Source organism: Pan paniscus, chromosome 6 (genome assembly GCF_029289425.2).
Source record: "Pan paniscus chromosome 6, NHGRI_mPanPan1-v2.0_pri, whole genome shotgun sequence".
In the NCBI taxonomy this organism is placed as follows: domain Eukaryota; kingdom Metazoa; phylum Chordata; class Mammalia; order Primates; family Hominidae; genus Pan; species Pan paniscus.
Window position 1 is genome coordinate 39,452,555 of NC_073255.2, and position 21,938 is coordinate 39,474,492.

Sequence of the window (21,938 nt, forward strand, 5' to 3'; positions counted from 1 at the left end):
TGTACCTTAATATGGATATTTCTAAGATTCTTGGCAGCAATATAATTTAAAACATAGTTTAGTGTGACAATACAAGAGCATGATGCTCTGATTCTGATAAAATTTTGTCACATATGAGAGAAGGAAGAAGAAAAAAAGGTTAGTAGTTCAGATAAGAGAAAATAATTGGCTGAAAAGCTTTTATATTTGAGAATGATATAAAAGTGGAAATTGAAATCATTGACATGAACTGAGAACTTTGAAAGACCTTTACTCTGGAACTGCAATTGCCCAGCTGTGCCTGACATGATCCCATCTGAAGTCAGGGGTCATGATATAAACCTCCCATCTCTGATTTTCCCCTAACCAGGGCTCCAATGGACATCTCAGACTTCCTCAGAACCCCCACACTCTCCAACAGCTGACTTTGATACTTTGCCTGTTACCAATCAGGGCAGCAATTTGATCACTTCTCATATGGTCCAATACATATGTTGTCAAGTAAAGTAAAAAGATAGCTCAAGAAATTTTTACTAGATATAATTGCGTTTGAATCACATCCGACTATGCATGAAAACAGCATAGATATCACCTAAGACTCTTACTAACGAAAGTTCCCCAGAAAATATCTTAGTGCAGTGAGTCTCAAAGTTGTGGTATGTATCGGAATCACCAGGGGGAACTTGTTAAAATGCAGAAGCCCAGGCTTTTGTCTACTTGATGAATCTGAGCCTCTATTCTTTATTAACTCCCCCAGGTAATTCTAAAACACTTCTGAGTTTGAGAACCACTGATGTAGCGTTATAGAAAGTAAGTAGAGAAAAGGATGAGCTGTAGATAAGAGGGCAACACTTTCTGCCCCTTTTCCCCTGCATGTAGGACATGTTTGAGGAGTGGTTTAGCTGGATGGGAAAGCAAGTGTCTTTTTTCATCACTTTTCACTGAGCAGGCAGTTTCTCAATTGCAGCGCCTTCTCCCTCTGACTCCATGCCCATACACACATTATGAATCCGAGGGCCGGTGCCCATGCAGCCATACAATAGAGACAAGGACCAATTTACTTGCCAACTAAACATGTAGGGACATGCTGTCTATCCTCAACACAGATAAAACCTGCAGGTGCTCTTCCTTTGTTGAGCCCAGTGCTTCTCAACCTTGGCTGCACATTACAATTGAAGAATGTTTCAAACTCCCCATTGCCCAAGCTGTAACACCGTCTAGTTACAGCTAAATTGGGAGGAGAGCACAGGTTTTGGTGGTTTATAAGGCTTCCCAGGTGATTCAACATCTAACCAAAATTGAAAACAACTGTCTCTAATTCAGATTCTCACAAATGAGGCAGATTCATCCTGCATTTAAGAGAGCAACCTGTAACTCTAAGGTTACTTCTTCTATTGTATAGTCTCATGATTTGGTATCAGATTAAGTAGTTCAAAATATGAGAAAATGTGCACGAAGAAAAGTCCCAGAGATCTGATTGCCCATTCCTTCTCCTTTCCTACAGTCTTCAGTCTAGGTGACAATGCAAATATAAACTTGCTCTTTTCAGGAAGAAAATACCCACCACACCAACATATGGAAATAGAAAGAATGTGTAAACCTGATTCTTTTATAAGGCGTGTAAAGAGAGAAATGAGAACAGCACATTTGAAATTCAGATTTAATCAAGAAGTCTTAAACTCAATAAAAAGACAACTCAATTTTTAAATGGACAGAAGATTTTAGTAGATATTTTTATCAAAGAAGATATACAAATAACTAATAAGCACCTGAAAAAATGCTCAACATTATTGGCTATTAGGAAATGCAAATCAAAACCACATGAAATAACACTTACTCATCACTGAAATGGCTATAATCAAAAAAACAGACAATAAAAGTGATGTCAATGATGTGGAAAAACTGAAACGCTCATTAACACATTGCTGGTGGGAATGTAAAATGGTGTGGCCACTTTGGAAAGCAGTATGGCAATTTCTTAAAAATTAAACACAAAGTTACCAAGCAAATAAGCAATTCTACTCCTAGTAATCTCTCCAAGAGAGATGAAAATGAAAGATGGCCACACAAAGACTTGTATGTGAATGTTTATTATGGATAATACCCCCAAAGTGGAAACAACGCAAATGTCTTTCAACTGGTAAATGGATAAACAAAATGTGATATAGCCACAAAATGGAATAATTTACAACAATAAAAAGTAATACAGTACTGATATAGGCCACACTATGCATGAACTTCAGAAAATTATGCTGCACAAAAGAAATCCAACACAAAGTCCACATATTTTATGATTTAATTTCTACAAAATGTCTAGAAAAGATAAATCTGCAGAGACAAAAAGCTGATTAGTGGTTGCCTGGGACTGGAGTGGATATAAGGAATGACTACAAATGGGCCTGAGAGATACTATTTGCGTGAGAGAAATGTTCTAAAATTGGATTGTGGCAATGGTTGCACAACTCTGTAAATTTACTAGAAGTTAATTAAGTTGTGTACTTAAAATGGGTGAATTTTATGATATATATATTATAATAAAGCTATTTAGAAAAACATGTAGAATTGACTTTACAATTCTGCAAAAATAATGTAAAAATTTAAGTAGATATAACATGCAAAAATAAAGCTTATTACTTTGGAAAAAATTACTTCAAAAATATGAAAATAGTTTAAGCTGCAGGAATTTTTTTAAAAAAACAAACTCTAAAATGATAATATTGAGCATTGACTATATTCCAGGCATTATTCTAAGTGCTTTATATCATTTTGTCCTATAAATGAGCCTCTAAGTTTGATGTTATGTTCCATTGTACTAGTATTGAAACTGAGGTCTAACTAGAGATAAAAGACTGATGCTAGAATAAGAAGACAGATTAAAAGGAAGATGGTAGTACTAAAGAAATAATTTGAGTAATTTATAGTGCTTTTGCATGATTGTAACTGGTATTAAAAAGAACGAAAAAGAGAATAGAGACCCAAATCTAGTGTTGATCAGATGAAGATTAAAGACATCACAGACAATGCAGAGAAAAAGGAGAAAGAGATTAAGGTGATCAGAAAATAGATGATAGATAGATACAGATGACATTAAATGAGGAACAGAGTAGGGATAATTAGTGTTCTTGGGGTGCAGAGGAGAATCAACATAAAAATATTAAAGATATTATTTAAAATGTCTTTTTAGCTGAAGAGAATTCTAAACATAAATAAAACTATCATTAGCAAGAATAAATATCAGGCAATAATGTACCACAACTGCACTGAGCACACATCAGCTCCTTGAACCATCACAACAACCCTAGGAAGCATGCACTATAATTTCCATTTTACAAAGGATCCCTAGAGCTAAGATGACTAGATATCTTGTTTACTTAGGACAATTCTGGTTTACTGCATGTAAACTACCTAAAATACCCATTTTATTCTCAAATTTATGAGTTTGGACAATAAATTACATGATCACCCTATTTTGAGTCTAAGAACTACAGGTGGTAAACTGCAGAACCAAAACTTATTAGAGAAGTCTCCAAAGCCTTTGTTCTTAACCATTTTATTATACTAAATCTGCAGAGCTAAAGTGTTCATCACAAAGCGACACAACTTGTAAAAAATAAGTGATTATACCAAGAAATTCTGCATTTCAAAGATAAATAAACAACTCTATATGCATTCAGTAGAAGTAAGTCATTTAAAAAGGAAAAAGATATTAATTAATTTCATAAGTAAATGAAAAATAGTACCCTGGATTTCTTCTTTACAACATTAAATGCCAGAAAACAATGTCTACAAAGTCAAGTTAGAATTAATGGAAGCTCTCAAATATACAAGTAGCTAAGAATCAAGAAGTCAAGCAACTACTTAAAGACATTGTCCAGCTAATTTAGGTAGAAATCAAAATTTAGACTTCACAAACACATAAGTAAGATACAGAAGTACTTATAGTGGGCAATGAATCCACTTTAATATCAAATTATGTAACAGTTGATCTGGTAAATATCATGTCTAGACAAAGTATACATGTGATATTTCTTGGAAGACAATATGTACCATATCTAACTTCGATCCTGCATCAAAAATTCCAATGGTTTGAGAAGAGGCCGAGGGAGCAGTGTGGGAAGAAATGCACATGAGCTGCTTTTCCCATTTTCACAAGGGGAATCCAATAAATAATGTCTTATTCCTGTTGTTGATAAACTAGCAGTCTGAAATTTGTCAAAATTTTTAAGTTGTAAAAATATACATCAGTAGAGCAAAAAAAATTGTATTATCTTTCATGTTGCAGAAGAAAATAGAATTAAAGAAAACCTTAGAAAGATAACATAAAGAAAAAATGCAAAGGTAATACTAAAACAAAAGAAAATATTTTAAATAGCAGTAAAAGACAGAAAACAAAGGTAGAAATCAGGAAGTATATAGAGAGACCAAACACAGGATGTTTAATACTAAATACAAATGGTTAAATCACTCTCATTAAAAGAAAGATAGCCTCATATTAAACAAAACAATAAGTAAAATATATTTACAAGAGACACCAAATGCCAATGATTACAGAATATAGAGAATAAAAGAATCAGTAAAGATATGCAAAAGAAACTAAAAGATAATACAAATTTAAAAATACAGTATAACAGCTATTTACCTAGCATTTACATTGTATTTAATTAATCTAGAGATGATTTTAAGTATATGTAAGGATATGCATAGGTTATATGCAAATACTACACCGTTTTATATAAGCAACTTGAGCATCTTGGATTTGGCATCCACAGGAGTCTTACAACAAATCCTCCATGCATACCAAGGGATTTGTCTGCTTATCTGACTTACTTAAAGAATCCTGATTTTATAGAGCGTGACCATATTCTCAGCCTCCCTTGCAAATAGGAGAAGCTATGTGACTAAGTTCTGACCAGTGAAATATAAGTGGAAGTTACTGGGAGGGCTTCCAGGAAAGTTCCTTTAAAAAGAGCTGAGCTCCCTTTTGTCTTTCCCCTTTCCTTCTTCCATTGGCTGGAATGCAAACACGATGAAGCTGAAATGTATATCTTACAACCATATGGTGACCTTAAAGATGGAAGCACTTCATCAAGGAAAACAGAGCAAGAAGATACGATGAGCCTGGGTCACTGATGATATCCTGGAACCACTTCACCACCCCTTGACTCATGTTACCACTAATTCCCCATTGCTTTCCTACATTAATTCAAACTTGACTTTGTAAAAATTATTTTCTGGCATATAATGTTGTAAAGAAAAAATTCAAGATACTGTTTTTTTATTTACTTACTAAATTAATATAGTATTTCTTTATTAGTGACTCACTTTTACTGAATGCATGCAAAACTTGTTTATCCTTGAAATACAGGATTCCTTGGTGCAACCACTTTTTTTTTTAAACCTAGTTTGTTTCTTTATGATGAACACTATAATAGCTCTGCAGATTTAGTGTAATAAAAGGGTTAAAAACAATAGCTTTGGAGACTTCCATGACTGAAAGTTTTGGTTCTGCAACTTACCAACTCTAGTTCTTACGCCCAAAGTAAGGTGATCATGTTATTTACCTTGTGTCTTCACCACAATACCTTGACTCTATCTTTCTTGAGGGAAAGACAAACAAGCATTCTGTTTTGTTCAAATTGCTCTTTTTTTAAGATCTCTGTACTTGGACTAAAAAGCAATTATTAACTGATATCAGCTCATAAAATTAGTTTATAACAAATCAAAATCCAAGGTGAAAAAATTATATGTGAGAGAGTATTTTTACTTGATGGTTGACATAATTCAACATAATCATGTGTGTCATGAATCTTTTTATGACAACAATACAGCATCAAAATGTACAGTGTAGACCTAGAGGAAATACAAAGAGAAACACAGGGCCCCAATAATAATGGAAAACATAAACAAACCTTTCTGTGCCTTTGACAAATTAGGTAGACAAAAGCTAAAAGGTAAAGAAATGAGATTCTAGAGACTTCAGTAGAACTAAGAGTACCTAATAAAATGCTTCTAAAAATATGTGTGTGTGTGCGTACACATGTGCACACACACACAGGCATTTGTGAAATTATCTTATAAATAGAATTCCAGGTATTTTTTCAAAAACTGAGCATATATATATAATGTTTTAAAAAATTTCAAAAGATAGAACTTGCCTTCAAAATATAATTCAAGAAATAAACAAAACTTGAAATTAAACTGAACAAAAATATAAACATTTGGAAGTCACTTCCAAGTAATTCTTTGGTCTAAGAAGAAATCAGACACACATTGTATTTATTGTAGAAAATAATGAAAATGAGAATACCACATATCAGACTTTCCAGGTCACAGCTAAAAGCAGATTCAGAGGAAAATTCGTTGCCTTAAATGCTTCAATTATAAATATGAATGAATGAAAATAAATGTTAAGTATTTAATCCAAGCGTTCAGATTTTTTAAAGACAGCAAAATAAAGAAAAAGAAGGAACTGATGAAGATGTAGTAATAGCAATTGTACTTCAATAAAATATTTTGAGGAAATAATCAGACAAGAGCTCAAGAATGTTTGTTCAGTGCTGTTTCTGGAAACTCAGAAAAAACTTTAATCTTTATTATAGGGATGATTGAATAAATCATAACACATTTCATGTTAGCAGAACAAAGAGACACTAAAATATATACCTTAATACAAAAATCTACAACAAGTGGAATTAAAAAGCAGAATGCAGATCTGAATATAAGAATCACAATTGGGCACTGAGGAATACATTAGCAGTTAATATAAGTTGTGTCTTTACATCTTCAGGTATTTATTTAAAGGAACTACAGTTTGGTGTTATAATTAGAAAAATACAACCCTAAAAGTATGGACTGTGAAATCATATTTATTCTAGTGTCCTCCTTTAAGTAGAACATTGCATTCCATTTCTTTAGGGACTGTATTTCTTAATCATTGTAACAGGTATAACCTCTTGTACCCATTACAGCAAGCAATTACTAAATATAATATACCACATTTGTCTTTTCTGCAGGATCCCAAGAATTTCTCTGCCCTCAAAGCAATTTTCTGTTTAATGCTATGCTGAGGATACTGTTATTTCATACTAATGATTTAGAACCCTCACCACCATATCAGAATTCCAAGCCAAAACTAAGATACTATGAAAAGTTAACTGGTGTGGAAAGTCAATGGTTATTTCTTATCTTATTTCTCTACTTGAAGAGTTATTCCTTACCAAGAGCTCTCCGCACCTTCACTATGGGGAAATATGCACCCACTTTAAGGAAATATTATGGGAATTAAATGTTGTGACATCTTTCAGGCACCCAGCACAGTGGTGAGATGGAGTTCCCCCTTTACCTTCTCCCATATTCTTTCCTGATCCTATCTGAGTAATTACAACTCTTCCAACCAATCCACTTTTACACAGTTTTTTTATAGAATGAACATCCAAATGCAGCATCTGTGATATATCTGAATTAAATAGTGGGTGCAACAACATGGCTATTTCAAGCTTAAATGTCAGCTCATTTTTTTGAAAGCAAAGTCATGGGAGTGAGTGTCTGTTTACACCTAATGCTGAGAAATTTAATCTCTGCAGGCTGTGACACATTCTGATATCAGAGGATCAAAATCCCACTGGTGGAAGTTAATTTCCTTTGCTCTACAATCCACACTTACCATTCTGCACTCAGGTGGGAAAATAAAAGTTGTGTTCTTCATCCAAAGTTACTAAAAACACCCAAGCCCAAATTTAAACCTCAAAACTATGAGCTCTGCTTCCTTGGAACTCAAAAGAATAATTCTCTTTGCTACTCAGAGATTAATCACACTGCCTTTATCACCTACTATGCTTGTGTTATTTTACTCTTCTTTTGTTATTTAACTGAGAGCATTTGTGTCTATTCTACCCAACCAAACCATGAATTTGCATGTGTCAGGGAAGCTCTGGCAACATCTGATACAACTTATTCCTCATATATTAGTTGCTTAATACAGTTTTTGTGATTGAATTTTGAGCTAATAACATATTTTAATTCAATACAGCATGCATTTTTAAACACTCTGAGAATGTCCAAAAACAATTTGGCACTTAGGTAAGAAGAGACTTTATTCAGGCTGGGCGCGGTGGCTCACGCCTGTAATCCCAGCCCTTCGGGAGGCCGAGGTGGGTGGATCACAAGGTCAAGAAATCGAGACCATCCTGACCAAAATGGTGAAACCCAGTCTCTACTAAAAATACAAAAATTAGCTGGGCGTGGTGCCATGGGCCTGTAGTCCCAGCTACTGGGGAGGCTGAGACAGGAGAATTCCTTGAACCCGGGAGGCGGAGATTGCAATAAGCTGAGATCACACCAGTGCACTCCAGCCTGGCAACAGAGCAAGACTCCATCTTAAAATAAAATAAAGAGACTTTATTCAAAAGGATTAGTGCAAGAGGGAGACTGGACCATTACAGTAAGGAGAAAGGGGCTGTTGTAGTTTGGAGAACATTCATATCGTGAGATCTGCAAGTATCTCAAGGGTTAGGAAAAAAGAGATTCTCTTTCATAGGAAAGAATAGACAAGGCTAGAAAGAACCAGGTGTGGAGAAGTACCATGACAGGAGTGACACGATCTGTCAGTAGATGAGGGAATATTTTACCCTGAACTCTGCAGCGTACTCCAGGGAGAGGCTGTGGAGGAGGAGCTGTGTGCTGGCTGAGGCTGAGGGCGGGACAAAGTTCAGCCTAGGAGAAGCAAAGAATCTTGACCAAAGTTGGTTTAGCCTGCATTTTTTTCTGATTGATCAGTGGGGACAAAACAGCTTAGCTAATATCATTTATGAGACAAACAAAAGGAATTTAGAGGGTCTGCGTCTGGCCTTGTTATAAGTGTTGATGGCTATTTACTCTGTGTTGCTACAAAAATATATGTGAAATTGGGTAATTTAAAAAGAACAGAGGTTCATTTGGTTCACAGTTCTGCAGGCTGTACAAGAAGCATAGTGTCAGCATTTGCTTCTGGTGAGGGCCTTGGGAAGCTTACAATCATGGCAGAAGGCAAAGTAGGAACATGCACACCACATGGCAAGAGAGGGAGCAAGAGAGAGAGAAGGAGGTGCCAGGCTCTTTGAACAACCAGATCTCACGAGAACTCAAATCAAGAACTCACTCATTACTGCAAGAACAGCACCAAGCCCTTCATGAGGGATCCACCGCCATGACCGAAACACCTCCCACCAGGCCCCACCTCCAACATTAGAGGTCACATTTCAACATGAGATTTGAAGGGGACAAAACATTTGAACCATATCAATGCCCACAAGGCAGCATTGGTGAATCTGATTTAAGTCATATGGGGAATAATGGTTAGCTGCACGAAGCCCTTTCTGGAACACAAAGCAGTGGGGGCATTTATTAACCTTTTCTGTTTTCCAGGATCACAGGGTTCTGGTAAAGTTCAAACTTGTCAGAGGATACAAGCAGAAAAGGTGCAGTGTCTCCATTCAGGAATTTGGAGACTAAAGAAAGAGTCAAGGAAAAATTGTTCACATTTTTAAAAATAGTAACGATGAAGCAGAAGACAAGAAGGAAGACAATTAGATCTCATTTGATTTCCAACACCTTCATGATGCAGGCACCACAGTCTCTCAGTTAACAGTCGAGAAGAAAGAGGCTTAGAACTGTTAAGTAAATAATCCAGGGACTCACAGACAGGACATAGCAGAGCCAACTTTGAATCCAGATCATTTTGACAGCCCAGGGCACAGTTCATATACGAAAAGGCCAACTAACAAAATGTCAGCTAACAAATGCATCACCGTGAACAGTCAGGAAATACCTGCAAGCTCCAGAACTTTCTCATTTACATAGCACTAACAGAAACTTTTGGACTTTCCCTGCAATGAGGCAGAGTGTCAATCCCTACTGAGATGGACCCCAATAACCATTAAAAATACATATATAGAAAACAAGTTTAAATATTTTGCCTATAACTTTTATTCCAAAGCTTATGAACTCTCCTCTTTTAGCATTACAGGAAAATGATGTATTTGTTCAAGGATATAAAAATTGTGGTTCAGGGTTATCCTGTAACAACACGATACTCATGAGCTTGCACTCTGAGTCATTCATTCAACAAATATCTATTTGATACCAAGCACTGAGCTTGATACAAAAAGGTACAGTAGTCAGTACAACAGCTGTGGTCCCTGCCCTTACAGAGATCATTCTCTATCAGAGAACAGAAATATTTAGACAAAGTATTAAATAGGGATGAGCAATATGATATATGAGGAAAAGTTTACCAAGGGGATACAAAGAAAAGGACTCTTAGCAGAGGTAGAAAAGCCCTTTCTTGCCAGGAGACCTGTGTGGTAAGTAGGTATTGAGTGAAAGAGTAAAGGATGATGTTACAACTAATGATGAGCAATTGGCCAGGATTAGGAGTCTACCTCCAAGCTGTAAAGAGCCACCATCCTTGAATGAAATTAATAGTCGCTACAATCATTAGCTATCATAATATTGTAGCATAGCTTACTTCCCTACACATTATAGAGAATTCATCAAATCTCAGTGATACATGGGAGAAAACTTTCTAGGCATATGTATCATATTAGAGGAAATGTCAGGAACCATAGAACTGCTTTTAGAAATATGTCAAAAGGTGATCACATTTATCTTATACCTAAAAGCCAGTGGATTGATGCATTTCAATCCCTCCCTGCCCCACTCAGGTGACTCCACCCCATGTCACCCAGTTCATCCTTCTGATGACTCCATCAGCTTCAACATGGTTTTCTGGGATCATGCTTCTCAAACCTAGCGGAATTCGGAATCATCTGGAGGGTTCGTTAAAACACAGATTCCTGGGCCCCACCCCCCAGAGATTCGAACATAGTAGGTCTGGGGTGGGGCCCCAGAATTTTCATTTCTAGCAAGTTCCCAGGTAATGATGCAGGTGCTGCCAGTCCTTGGGCCACACCTTGAGGATTACTGCTCTATAGCACTGATCCTTGAGAGTAAATTTCAACAAATTTGCAGCCAGCTGAGGCTCTGCTCCATTCATCTTCTCTGACTGCAATATCCAGAGAAGCTTCTGAAGCAGCATGCAAACTTGGAATCTGCTATCCCTATATTTTTGTATTGTAACCCTTAGAACAGAACTCCCAGGAGCAGGGTCTCAAGGTATTGGCTATTGAAATTTGTGAATAACCAGCACTTTCATCATTTTCTTATTGAAGAGACTTAACCTATATAACAATGATGAGTTAGTTTTTTTTTAATGTAACAAAGTTAAATATAACTTGCTGTGTAGACTACTGGTCAATAGATTTCTCAAATCATACCTAAATTTGTATTTCTTTAAAAAATCTTTTGACATTTGTGTCAAGGTCATCTGACATCCTCCATCCACCTCCCCCCCCCCAAAAGAAATGGTTCATTTTAGAGCCAGGAATGTGAAAAAAATATTTTATATTCACACATGAACTTTTCTGGATATAAGATTTTAGGTTTGAAGATTTTTTTTTAAATCTCCAAGTCATTATTCAATGATCTTCTTGCATCCAGTATTGTTATTAAGAACTCAGACACCCATATGATGCCTATTTCTTTGTAAAGGTTCTGTTTTTTCTCTTTGAAAATGTTTAGAATTTTTCCCTTGTCCTTGATATCCTTACATTGTACTGTTACTTGTCTAGGTTTTCCTTTTCTTCTCTTGTTTCACACCTGCTATATCCTTTCAATTTAAAGTCTTACAACTTCCTTTAATTCTGACAAATTTTCAATAATTATTCCTTCAAATAATTATCCTTAAATTTTAAAAAATATTTTATTATGAAAATTTCCAATCATATAGAAAAGAATTATATAATGAAAACTCATATACACACCACTTAGATTCTATCAATTTTTTTTTGCATTGTCATGGACCTATCACTCTATTCAACTTTCTATCCAACAATTATTTTAGGAAATGTTTAATGCATTTCCAAGTAAGTCAACAACATCAGTAAGGTCCCTTCAAATGCTTCAGCATGAATATCAAGTAAATGCATACTAATATTTGTTTATATATTTTTTGTCTCCTTAAGTAAAAATTATGTACAATAAAATACACAAATCTTAATTATGCCATTCAATGCATTTTGACAGATGCATATACCTGTCTATCCTAGGCCCCTATCAAGATACATAACATTACCACCACCTCTGAAAGTTCTCTGTGCCTCTTCCCAACCTCCAAATCCAGCCCTATACCCATACCCACAGATGCAATTACCATGCTTAAATTTTCTACCATAAATTAGTTTTGCTTATTCCAGGGCTTAAGATAAACACAATTATATAATACACATTTTTAAGGATTTTTCTTTCAGCCTAATGACTTTGAAATTAACTCATGTTGTGGCATGTATTATTGCTTTGCTCCTTTTTATTGCTGAGAAGTATTCCATCGTATGGGTATATCCTGGTTTATTTACCCATTCTCCTACTGATGAACACCTGGAATCTTTCCAGTTTTTCATCAACAAACATAAACCACCATAGTGGTACCATTTTTTCCTTCCACTAGCATTGTGTGAGAATTTCAAATGCTGCATGTCCTTACCAACCTTTGGTGTTGTCAGTCTCTTGAACTTTAGTCATTCTTGTGAATGTGTAGTAGCATCTCATTGTGCATTTCCCAGACCATTGTCCTCGAGCACTTGTACAAATACTTGTGGTGAATTCTCATATTGTCCTTTGTGAGATATCTATATTAATTTTCCATTTTAATTTTTTTGTCTTCTTATTGATATATCTTTGATATCAGTTCTTTGTCAGATGTATATTTTGTAAATGTTTTCTCCCAATATTTTCTGTACATTTTGACATCTTTTCTTTTTTTAAAAAAATACACTTTCAAAACATCTTTTGATTATCATATTTTACTTTTAATGAAGTCTAGTTTTTCAAGTTTTGTTGTGATTATTGCTTTCTGCATTCTATCTAAGAGATATTTGCGTAACCCCAAGTTGTAAAAATATTCTCCTCTGCTTTTTTATAAAGGCTTATAGTTTTGAGTCTGTGATCCACTTCAAATTAATTTTGGCCATGATGAGAATCATAGGCTGACGATCATTTCCTTTTTCATGTGAATATCCAGTTGCTTGGTGCCATTTGTTGAAAAGACTTTCTATTCACCACTGGTTAGTTTTGGTACCTCTGTCAAGAATCAGATACCTATATAAGCAGAGATCAATTTTTACATATACAAAATTTATTGTTCCATTGTTCATCAATCTCCACTGTCTTGAATTCTGTAGCTTTATAGAAAATCTTGAAGTCAGGTAGTTTAAGCTCTTCAATGATGTTCTTCATTTTTAAGTGCTTTGGATAGTCTAGATTTGTTGCCTTTCCATATGAATTTTGATATCAGCTTGTTAATTTCTACTAAAAATCTTGGATTGATTATTAGTGGAATTTTACTGAATCTATAGATCAATTTGGGAAGAAGTGACATTTCTAGCAATCCCGAGTCCTCCAGTCCCTGAACTGGCATTCCTCTCAATTTCCTCATGTCTTTATTCATTTCTTTCTGCTATGTTTTATAGAGATATTTTATGTCTTTTGTAAATGTATTCTTAAGAATTTTACATGTCAAAATTTTGAGAATTTTTATGGATTGTAAATAAAATTGTTTCATAAATTTTGTTTTCCAATCTCTTCCATTAATTTTTAACTCTCCCACAGGGACTCAGGATACAAATGTTCACACATCTACCTTTATTGCACATATTCCTTAACTGTTTGTCCCATTTTTTCATAATATTATCACTTTTAATGTCTTCTGAGAGTTTTTCACCTGTCTTTTATCTCATTCATTCTTTTCTCCAGCCATTCAAAACATCTATTTAGTAGTTTTTTCAGCTGTTTATTTTTATACTCAGTATTTCCTGTTGGAGTGCCTAAAATACTTAGCTCCACTCTTCCCTGTTTTTTTTGTTGTTGTTGTTGTTGTTGTTTTGAGACAGGGTCTCAGGTCACTCTGGATGGAGTACAGTGGTGCCATCACAACTCACTGTAGCCTTGACCTCTTGGACTCAAGTGATCCTCCCACGTCAGTCTCCTGAGTAGCTGGGATCACAGGCACACACCACCATATCCAGCTAATTGTTTTTATTTTTTGCAGAAATGGTGTCTATGTTGCTTAGGCTGGTCTTGAACTCCTGGGCTCAAGTGACCCCAAAACTTGGCCTCCCAAAGTGCTGTGATTATGGTTGTGAGCTGCCATGCTTGGGCTTCCTGGGTCTTTTTCACGAGCTGCCTCTTCATTTGTAAACATCTAGCCCATGAAGTGGTGTGGAGGATAGACTTTAAGGTGACCCCCATGATATCTGACACCTGGTTTTCACGCTTTTCTATAATCCCTTTCTCTCGAGTGTAAGTAGACTATGTGACTTGCTTTCAGCCAATGGAAACAGGACATATACAATGACATGTGTGTGATTACATAAGAGTATTGTACTCATCTTGTTAGAATCTCTCTCCCTTTTGCTGTCTTTGAAGAAAGAAGCTGCCGTGAGTTCTATGGCCATAGGAAAGGAATTCTGCCAACAGCATGGGAGGACCTAGAAGTGGATCCTTCCCCAGTTGACACTGTGATGAGTTCCCAGCTGCAGCCAACACCTTGATTTCAACTTAATACAGATGGACAAGAAGAAACACTCAGTGCCAGCTGCCCATCCGCACATGTTGTGATCTGCTCCCCTGCTTCCGTGCCCCACCGACCCAACTCTAGGCCAGGCTCCAGAGTTTCTGCTGTGTGGTAACCACAGGCCAAGGAATGAGCCACCTGGACAGTATGTGCAGAAAAAGACACAACTAAGAAGAGTTCTATCTCAGCCTATCTCCTGTTCATAGCACCTGGCCTTTGCCTGCTCTAAGTTGCCATTTCCCCATCCAAGCTCCCATCTTTATCAAACTGTGACTCAGTCAACTTCTAATCTAACTCCAGGATTGTCTCACAGCTTTTTAAAAATAAGCTTATATAACATACATACAGAACCATGCAGAAATTATAAGTGTATATAGCTCAATGCATTTCCACAAGTGGAACACCTTCAGGTTACTATCAGTCCAGTCAACGAACAGAATATTACCAGCATCCAGCATCATTCATTTGCATTAGTGTATGTTTTCCACTGTGTGAATATACCACAATTTATTTTTCCATTTTACTATTGAATGGCACTTAGGTAGCTTCTAGTTGGAGGCTATTACAAACAGAACTGCCATATTGACTGTAACATTTTTTCGTTAACATGTGTGCTCATTTCTGTTGGGTATTTTCTTAGCAGTGAAACTGCTAGGTCATAGAGCATGCATATGTTCGGCAGTAGATGATACTACTGAGCAGTTTTCCAAAGGGGTTTGTACCAATTTGCATCACTACAGTAGGGTATGCTAGTTTTTCCTCCACATCCTCATCAACATGTAGTATTTTCCATCTTTATCATTTAAGCCATTCTAGCAAATGTCTTCTGGTTTTCCTTTAAGTCCTGCATTTCATCAATGACTCTCTCATTTCTATGGAATTTCTACAAATGAGTTCAGGTAAGAATGTGTATTACAGTTCTCCAGAGAAACAGAAATAGAATAGGAGGGGTGTGTGTGTGTGTGTGTGTGTGTGTGTGTGTGTGTGTGTGTGTGTGTGTGTGTGTGTGTGTTTAGGGAGGGGGGAGAGAGAGAAACAGAGAGAGAAATTTATTATAAGGAATACAATATGAAATAATCATTCACACAATTAATAGAGACTAAGAAGTCCCAAGATCTGCAAGCAGCAAGTGTCAGGCCTCTGAGCCCAAGCCAAGCCATCGCATCCCCTGTGACTTGCACGTATACGCCCAAATGGCCTGAAGTAACTGAAGAATCACAAGAGAAGTGAAAAGGCCCTGCCCCACCTTAACTGATGACATTCCACCATTGTGATTTGTTCCTGCCCCACCCTAACTGATCAAGGTACTTTGTAATCTCCCCCACCCTTAAGAAGGTTCTTTGTAATTCTCCCCACCCTTGAGAATGTACTTTGTGAGATCCACCCCTGCCCGCAAAACATTGCTCTTAACTTCACCGCCTATCCCAAAACCTATAAGAACTAATGATAATCCACCACCCTTTGCTGACTCTCTTTTCAGACTCAGCCCACCTGCACGCAGGTGAAATAAACAGCCATGTTGCTCACACAAAGCCTGTTTGGTGGTCTCTTCACACGGACGCGCATGAAAGCAAGCTGGAGACCCAGGAGAGCTGATGTGTAGTTCCAGTCTGGGTATGAAGGCCTGAGAAGCAGGAGAGCCAATGGTGTAATTCCAGTCTGAAAGCTGGCAGGCTTGAGACCCAGGAAGAACTGATGTTTCAGTTCAAGCCCAAAAGCCAGAAAAAAAAACAATGTCCCAGCTCAAAGAAGTCAGGCAGGAGGAGTTCCCCCCTTTTCACAGAAGAATTAGCCTATTTATTCTATTCAGGTCTTTAATTGAATGGATGAGAGCCATTCACATTAGGGAGGGCAATCTGCTTTACTCAGTCTGCCAATTCAAATGCTAATCTCATCCAGAGCCACCTCACAGACACACCCAGAATAATGTTTAACTATTTGGGCACTCCATGGCCCAGTCAAACTGACACATACAGTTAATCATTATACCATGTTAGTTTGTCTTCTTGTCCACTCAACTTTCTTCTAACTACTGTATAGTATTCCATTGTGTTATATACACGCACAGTTATACTTTATAAAGATGAAAGGGCTGGGCACAGTGGCTCACACCTGTAATCCCAGCACTTTGGGAGGCCGAGGCAGGTGGATCACGAGGTCAGGAGATCAAGACCATCCTGGCTAACGTGGTGAAACCCTGTCTCTACTAAAAATACAAAAAATTAGCTGGGCGTGGTGGCAGGCGCCCGTAGTCCCAGCTACTTGGGAGGTTAAGGCAGGAGAATGGCATGAACCCAGGAGGCAGAACTTGCAGTAAGCCGAGATCGTGCCATTGCACTCCAGCCTGGGCAACAGAGAAAGACTCCATCTCAAAAAAAAAAAAAAAAAAGAAAAAAGAAAACAACCATATTTATTATTTTGCTTAATATTATGTTTGTAAGTTCCATTTATGTTATTTTTGGCTACAGATCATTTTCTTATTGCTATATAGTATTTCATTGTGTGACTACATGAAAATTTATTCATCCAGTTGATGGAAAATTTGGGTGGTTTCCAGTTTGGGATGATTCATTGATTTTGACATCATGAATATTTAGGTTGCTTCTGATACGTTTCTTTAATACGTTGCGAAGGCATCATTTTGCATGACTGCTTGTACAGATACATAAATGTTTCTCTTGGGTGGCCACAGGTTAAACAATGGTCTATCTGGATCATGAATGGAGAGAAAAGGAAACAACCAGAAAGCTCTCTCTCCCCACCTATTCTCTGTCCATGGCATCTGCCACTTTCTGTCACTCTGCCCCTACCACACTGTGACCTAACCAGCTTCTACCTTCTCCCAGGAGTTCCTCACAGATTTTGTCTTATAAACATTTTCTTGAAGTAAAACATACCTACAGAAAAGTGCATATGTTTTAAGTATGTAGTGCAAAGAATTTGTGTGAATTGAGCACATGTAAGTAACCCAGATAGAGATGAAAAATTATTAGCATCTAGAAATGGAACAATGCATTAGAGGATATGTAATTCCAGCTTTACTAAATACTGCTGAATTGCTTTTCAAAAATCACCACATCAACTAACTCTCACCAGAAGTAAAGATGTACACCCGTTTCCCTTCAATCTTGTCAGCACTTGGGGATAGCCATACGCTAGCTTTCACTATAATAATAGGTAAACATTCTTACTGTTTTTAGTTATTTTCCTTAATTTTTAATATGGTTGAGCCTATCTTCATGCTTATTTGTTAGTTGGAATATGCTGCACTTGTTTTGCTATTGAGTTGTTGTCCTGTTTTGAACCTTTCCCTAAGAATCCACAGCTTATCCAGTTTTCTACACAACTCACTTCTGTTTGCTGCCCTTCATTATAGACTTAATGCCTTCTCATTGCTAGAGCACTGTGCCCTCCTTGGGGCTCAATGGTTTATAATAAAGCTTCCCCAGGAGATCTCATGGGGGCCAGGTTCTTTAGTGGTGGCCACTAAAGCTACTACCTCTTATTCCAGGTGTCATAAACCAGTGGCTGGACCTGGTTGGTTCACAGAGTGTTCTCAATGTGAGGAATCAAGTATTGTGCTTGGTTGTCATATAAGCAGCTTAGTTCCCATTGTTTTATACCTGGCCTGCTACCCTCATTCATGTTACCTTCATGCCCCATAGACATTTGAGATTTGATGCAAACCAGTCTGTTACAGTAAAAGCACCACTGTCTAGGAAGTTCTGGAGATGGCTTATCAGCTCATTTACATCAGCAGCTGCGGGATCTTGGGCAAGTCATTTCACCTATTGGAGCCACTCTCTGCTAGCATAAAGGAGAACATAAAGATACCTTCCTTGCCTATCTCACAAGGTTGTTTGGGAAACTGAATGAAAGAACGTGTAAATGTGCTTTGCAGGTTTTTTGTGAAACAGGAATAGCTGTTAGTATTCTCGCCTAGCCCTGTCTGTGGTGCCCAGGATGCTGCATTACCTCCTTTCTACCCTCGCCCTGAGTATTGGTCCTAGGTGGAAGCTGAGGTGAATATACTGAAAGCAGTAAGAATCTTCGCCAGGCCCCTCCCAGCCATATCACAAGGTGTTGTGGCTTATTGACAAACACAGACCTCATGTTTCTCTGAGAACCGCCCTGTGAACACCTAGATAGAACTAAGGGTGTGAAATACAAATGTACTATTTGCCTACACTTATGGAAATAAGAGCACATGACACAGTAGATGGCAAGGTGAGGCTTTAAGTCAGAAAGCAACCTCAGCTGAAACAAATGCATAATTATAATTTGATTTCAGAAGTGGAAACATGACCCGAATTCATGCACCTACTGATTAGTCCAAATCCTGTATTGTTGAAGCTGGAGCAGAAGTGGGGGTCCACTTCTGTGGAAGTAAGGAAAAGCACAACAGAACAGGGGTCTCATCCAGGGAGCCATGTCGATGGCTATGGGGAGCTCCACCTTGCTCTTGGGGTGGGGCCCTGGCCCTGGGTGGGACTGTGGGGTGATGAGGGTTGTGCTATGCTGGCTACCTGGTGGTAATTGCCAAGGAGAGAGCAGCACGTAGATCCTCCCTGTCATCAGGCAGAGCTCTTCAGTGAGGTGGGCTCAGGGAGGGCTCTGTGCCTCTGTTCAGCAGAGCTGCAGCTGCTGCCCAGCTCTCAGGAGGCAAACTGGACTCCCTCACTCAGCTGCAGGAGCAAGGACAGTGAGGCTCAACCCCGCCTGAGCCATGCCAGCCAACTTCACAGAGGGCAGCTTCGATTCCAGTGGGACCGGGCAGACGCTGGATTCCTCCCCAGTGGCTTGCACTGAAACAGTGACTTTTACTGAAGTGGTGGAAGGAAAGGAATGGGGTTCCTTCTACTACTCCTTTAAGGTAAGTTTCTTGCCTGCGACTCTGAACACTGACTTATAACAATGAGACTGCTGGAACTTAAGAGTGTCAATTGAAGTATCATAGCCAGTATTGTGAATGAGTGTTGTTTATTTTCTTTACTAAAAAGGATTTTTAAAAGTCTGAAGTGCTAAAGCAACAAGCTTTAGTGTGCAGAGACCTAGATTGTAGTTTCTTAGGAATACAGGTGGCGTTTTTCTTTCTGATGCTGCTGGAAATGTGTGAATCACGAGTAACATTTATGAGTGGATGATTTTTACTTTCCCCCTTTCCTTAGGTGAAAGCACTTTTAATTAATCCTATAGCAGTACTTGAAATGTCTGTTTCTAGTAGGGGTTAGAGCTATGAATTTTTTGCTAGGAACACCAGAGATGCGGAAAGCTCACAATCCCCAGGACAGTGACTGATATGATGAGAAACAACATTGAATAAGGCAGGAAGGATGACACTTTCTTTGATGATCCTTTTCATTAAACATCAGTGAGAAATATATTTCTTTGAGGGTAGTTGATGATGCCACCATTTGCAACAAATTACCTCCTAGAACAAATGAAAGACAGAGAGTTTGGTGAGTTTCACCTTCAAAGTATCCAAGGGCCACACTGAGGAAGGATCTTCATTAAGCTAATATTGTATTGTTTCTTATTCCGCAACAAGATCTTGTGGACAGAAATGAACCACACATTTGGGAAAAGGACAGTTTCCTGCTTCTTGCCTCAGAATGCTGGGTTGTCAGGTTATTTCACACCTGTCTAACGATATGTTTAGTCACTGCAATAATTCACAGGTCTCAAACTGGTCCTTTCCACTGAAGAAAAAAATACTTCAAAAAGATTCTAGTTGTTGCTTTGTTGGGTTTTGTTGTTGTCGTTGTTGTTGATCCTCTGTATGTTCTTGAAATGATTTGGTTTTTACACAATGAGGTAGCATTACTGTAACATCCACCTCCCTACTGGAAGTTCACTTCTTTTGCAAATATTCAGAATAAAACTTTCAGCAGGGTGCTGTCCCAGGAGTCAGACTTAAACTTCCAGGGCCCTAATGATCCTGCAGCAAAGCAGAACCTGAGCAAACCACTCCTCCACTGGCTTCAGTGAAACCCTGTCCCTCGGAATCACCTCCTAATGCATATGCACATACGCAGCCCAGCTGCACAGCTCCACGATGTAACTTAGAAAGTAAAATTAGAGTTTGTTGCCACTTAATGTCGACTGAATAATCCCCTTTATGAAATCAGCCTGCAGACCCAGAGAGTCTGTCTTGGCAGGCTTTGTGCACCCAGGAAGCACAGGACTCCACTCAGTATTGCTGCCTGTGTAGCCTCTTTGATATTCTTAGAACATGACAGCAAGCAGAATGAAGAGAGGCCCTCCATTGCAAAGGGAATAAAATCAGCAATAAGGTGGTTATTCTGAGACTCAGGCAAGAATCAATCTCAGCTGAAATCTCATTTGCCATTTTTTGAATATAGCACCTACAGGGATATTTGGAATATGTGAAGAAACAAATCCCACCTTGCTCTCTATGAGTGTTTGTCCTCTCTATCCTAGCAACATCATCGCCAGACACTAAAGAGAATCATAGCATCTCTAGCTGATTCCTATTGATATGTTTGCAGCAAAACAGCTGGACCACTGGACAAGGAGAAAAGCAGAAAGACAGGAATTGTGTTTGGCCAGGAGCTTAGAATGCTCAGATTCATTATTTGAGAGATACGTGTATTGACTAAAACCCTGTGATTTTTAGTTACACAGTGATTACTGGTATTTGTGAGAACTTAGCTTACATTTCTTAGCGTAACTTTTTTTCTATGATCCCCTTTGAGCACAAGCAATTTTAACGCATTGTTGATACAGAAATAGTTCTGATGCAAGCCCTTGTTCACTGCAATTCATTTTATCTGACATACTTCTAGAGAAGAAATTCGAAACCATGCCCCCTTTACTGTCTCCCAGATGTATCCCTTTAATCCCCATTGCCTTCATCAAAAGCAGTAAAAAAATAGCATGAAAATAAAAATAGCAGCAGCAGTAAAAGTCACAGAAATAACAGCAACAACCATACGTCTCATTTACTTTGGGCATTCTTGGTGCCAAGAGTCATAGCAAGACTCACTTAGCAAGTGACTTCTGTGAAGCATCTCATTTAATTCTCACAATCCATGGTGTATCTTTCCTTCCAGTCCTGCCTTCCATCTTCATCTGTTTATCTCAATTTTACCCAGTCTATAAAGCTCAGCTTGGGTTGCTTCCTCCATGAAGCCCTCCTTGACTCATCCCTCCCTGAGCTTCATTAGTGTCACGGACTGTACCTCTCTTCTTGCCACTTAATGCAGTTCTGTCTTAAACTGCTATTTCCATATGTGTTGGCTGAATGTGTTACAGTCCTCAAGCTCCTTGAGTA

At 37.9% G+C, this 21,938-nt stretch overlaps 1 protein-coding gene across 2 annotated transcripts in view; it reads left to right on the forward strand.

Annotated features, from left to right (window-relative positions):
* Positions 1-19,370: 19,370 nt before the first annotated feature.
* The window catches only part of NPSR1 (neuropeptide S receptor 1), a 220,460-nt gene continuing 217,892 nt past the window's right edge, over positions 19,371-21,938 (forward strand). For both annotated transcript variants that reach the window (XM_003811956.4, XM_057302845.1), the window contains exon 1: positions 19,371-19,517. In XM_003811956.4, the coding sequence (XP_003812004.1) occupies positions 19,371-19,517 (147 nt within the window). The remainder of the gene's footprint in view (positions 19,518-21,938) is intronic.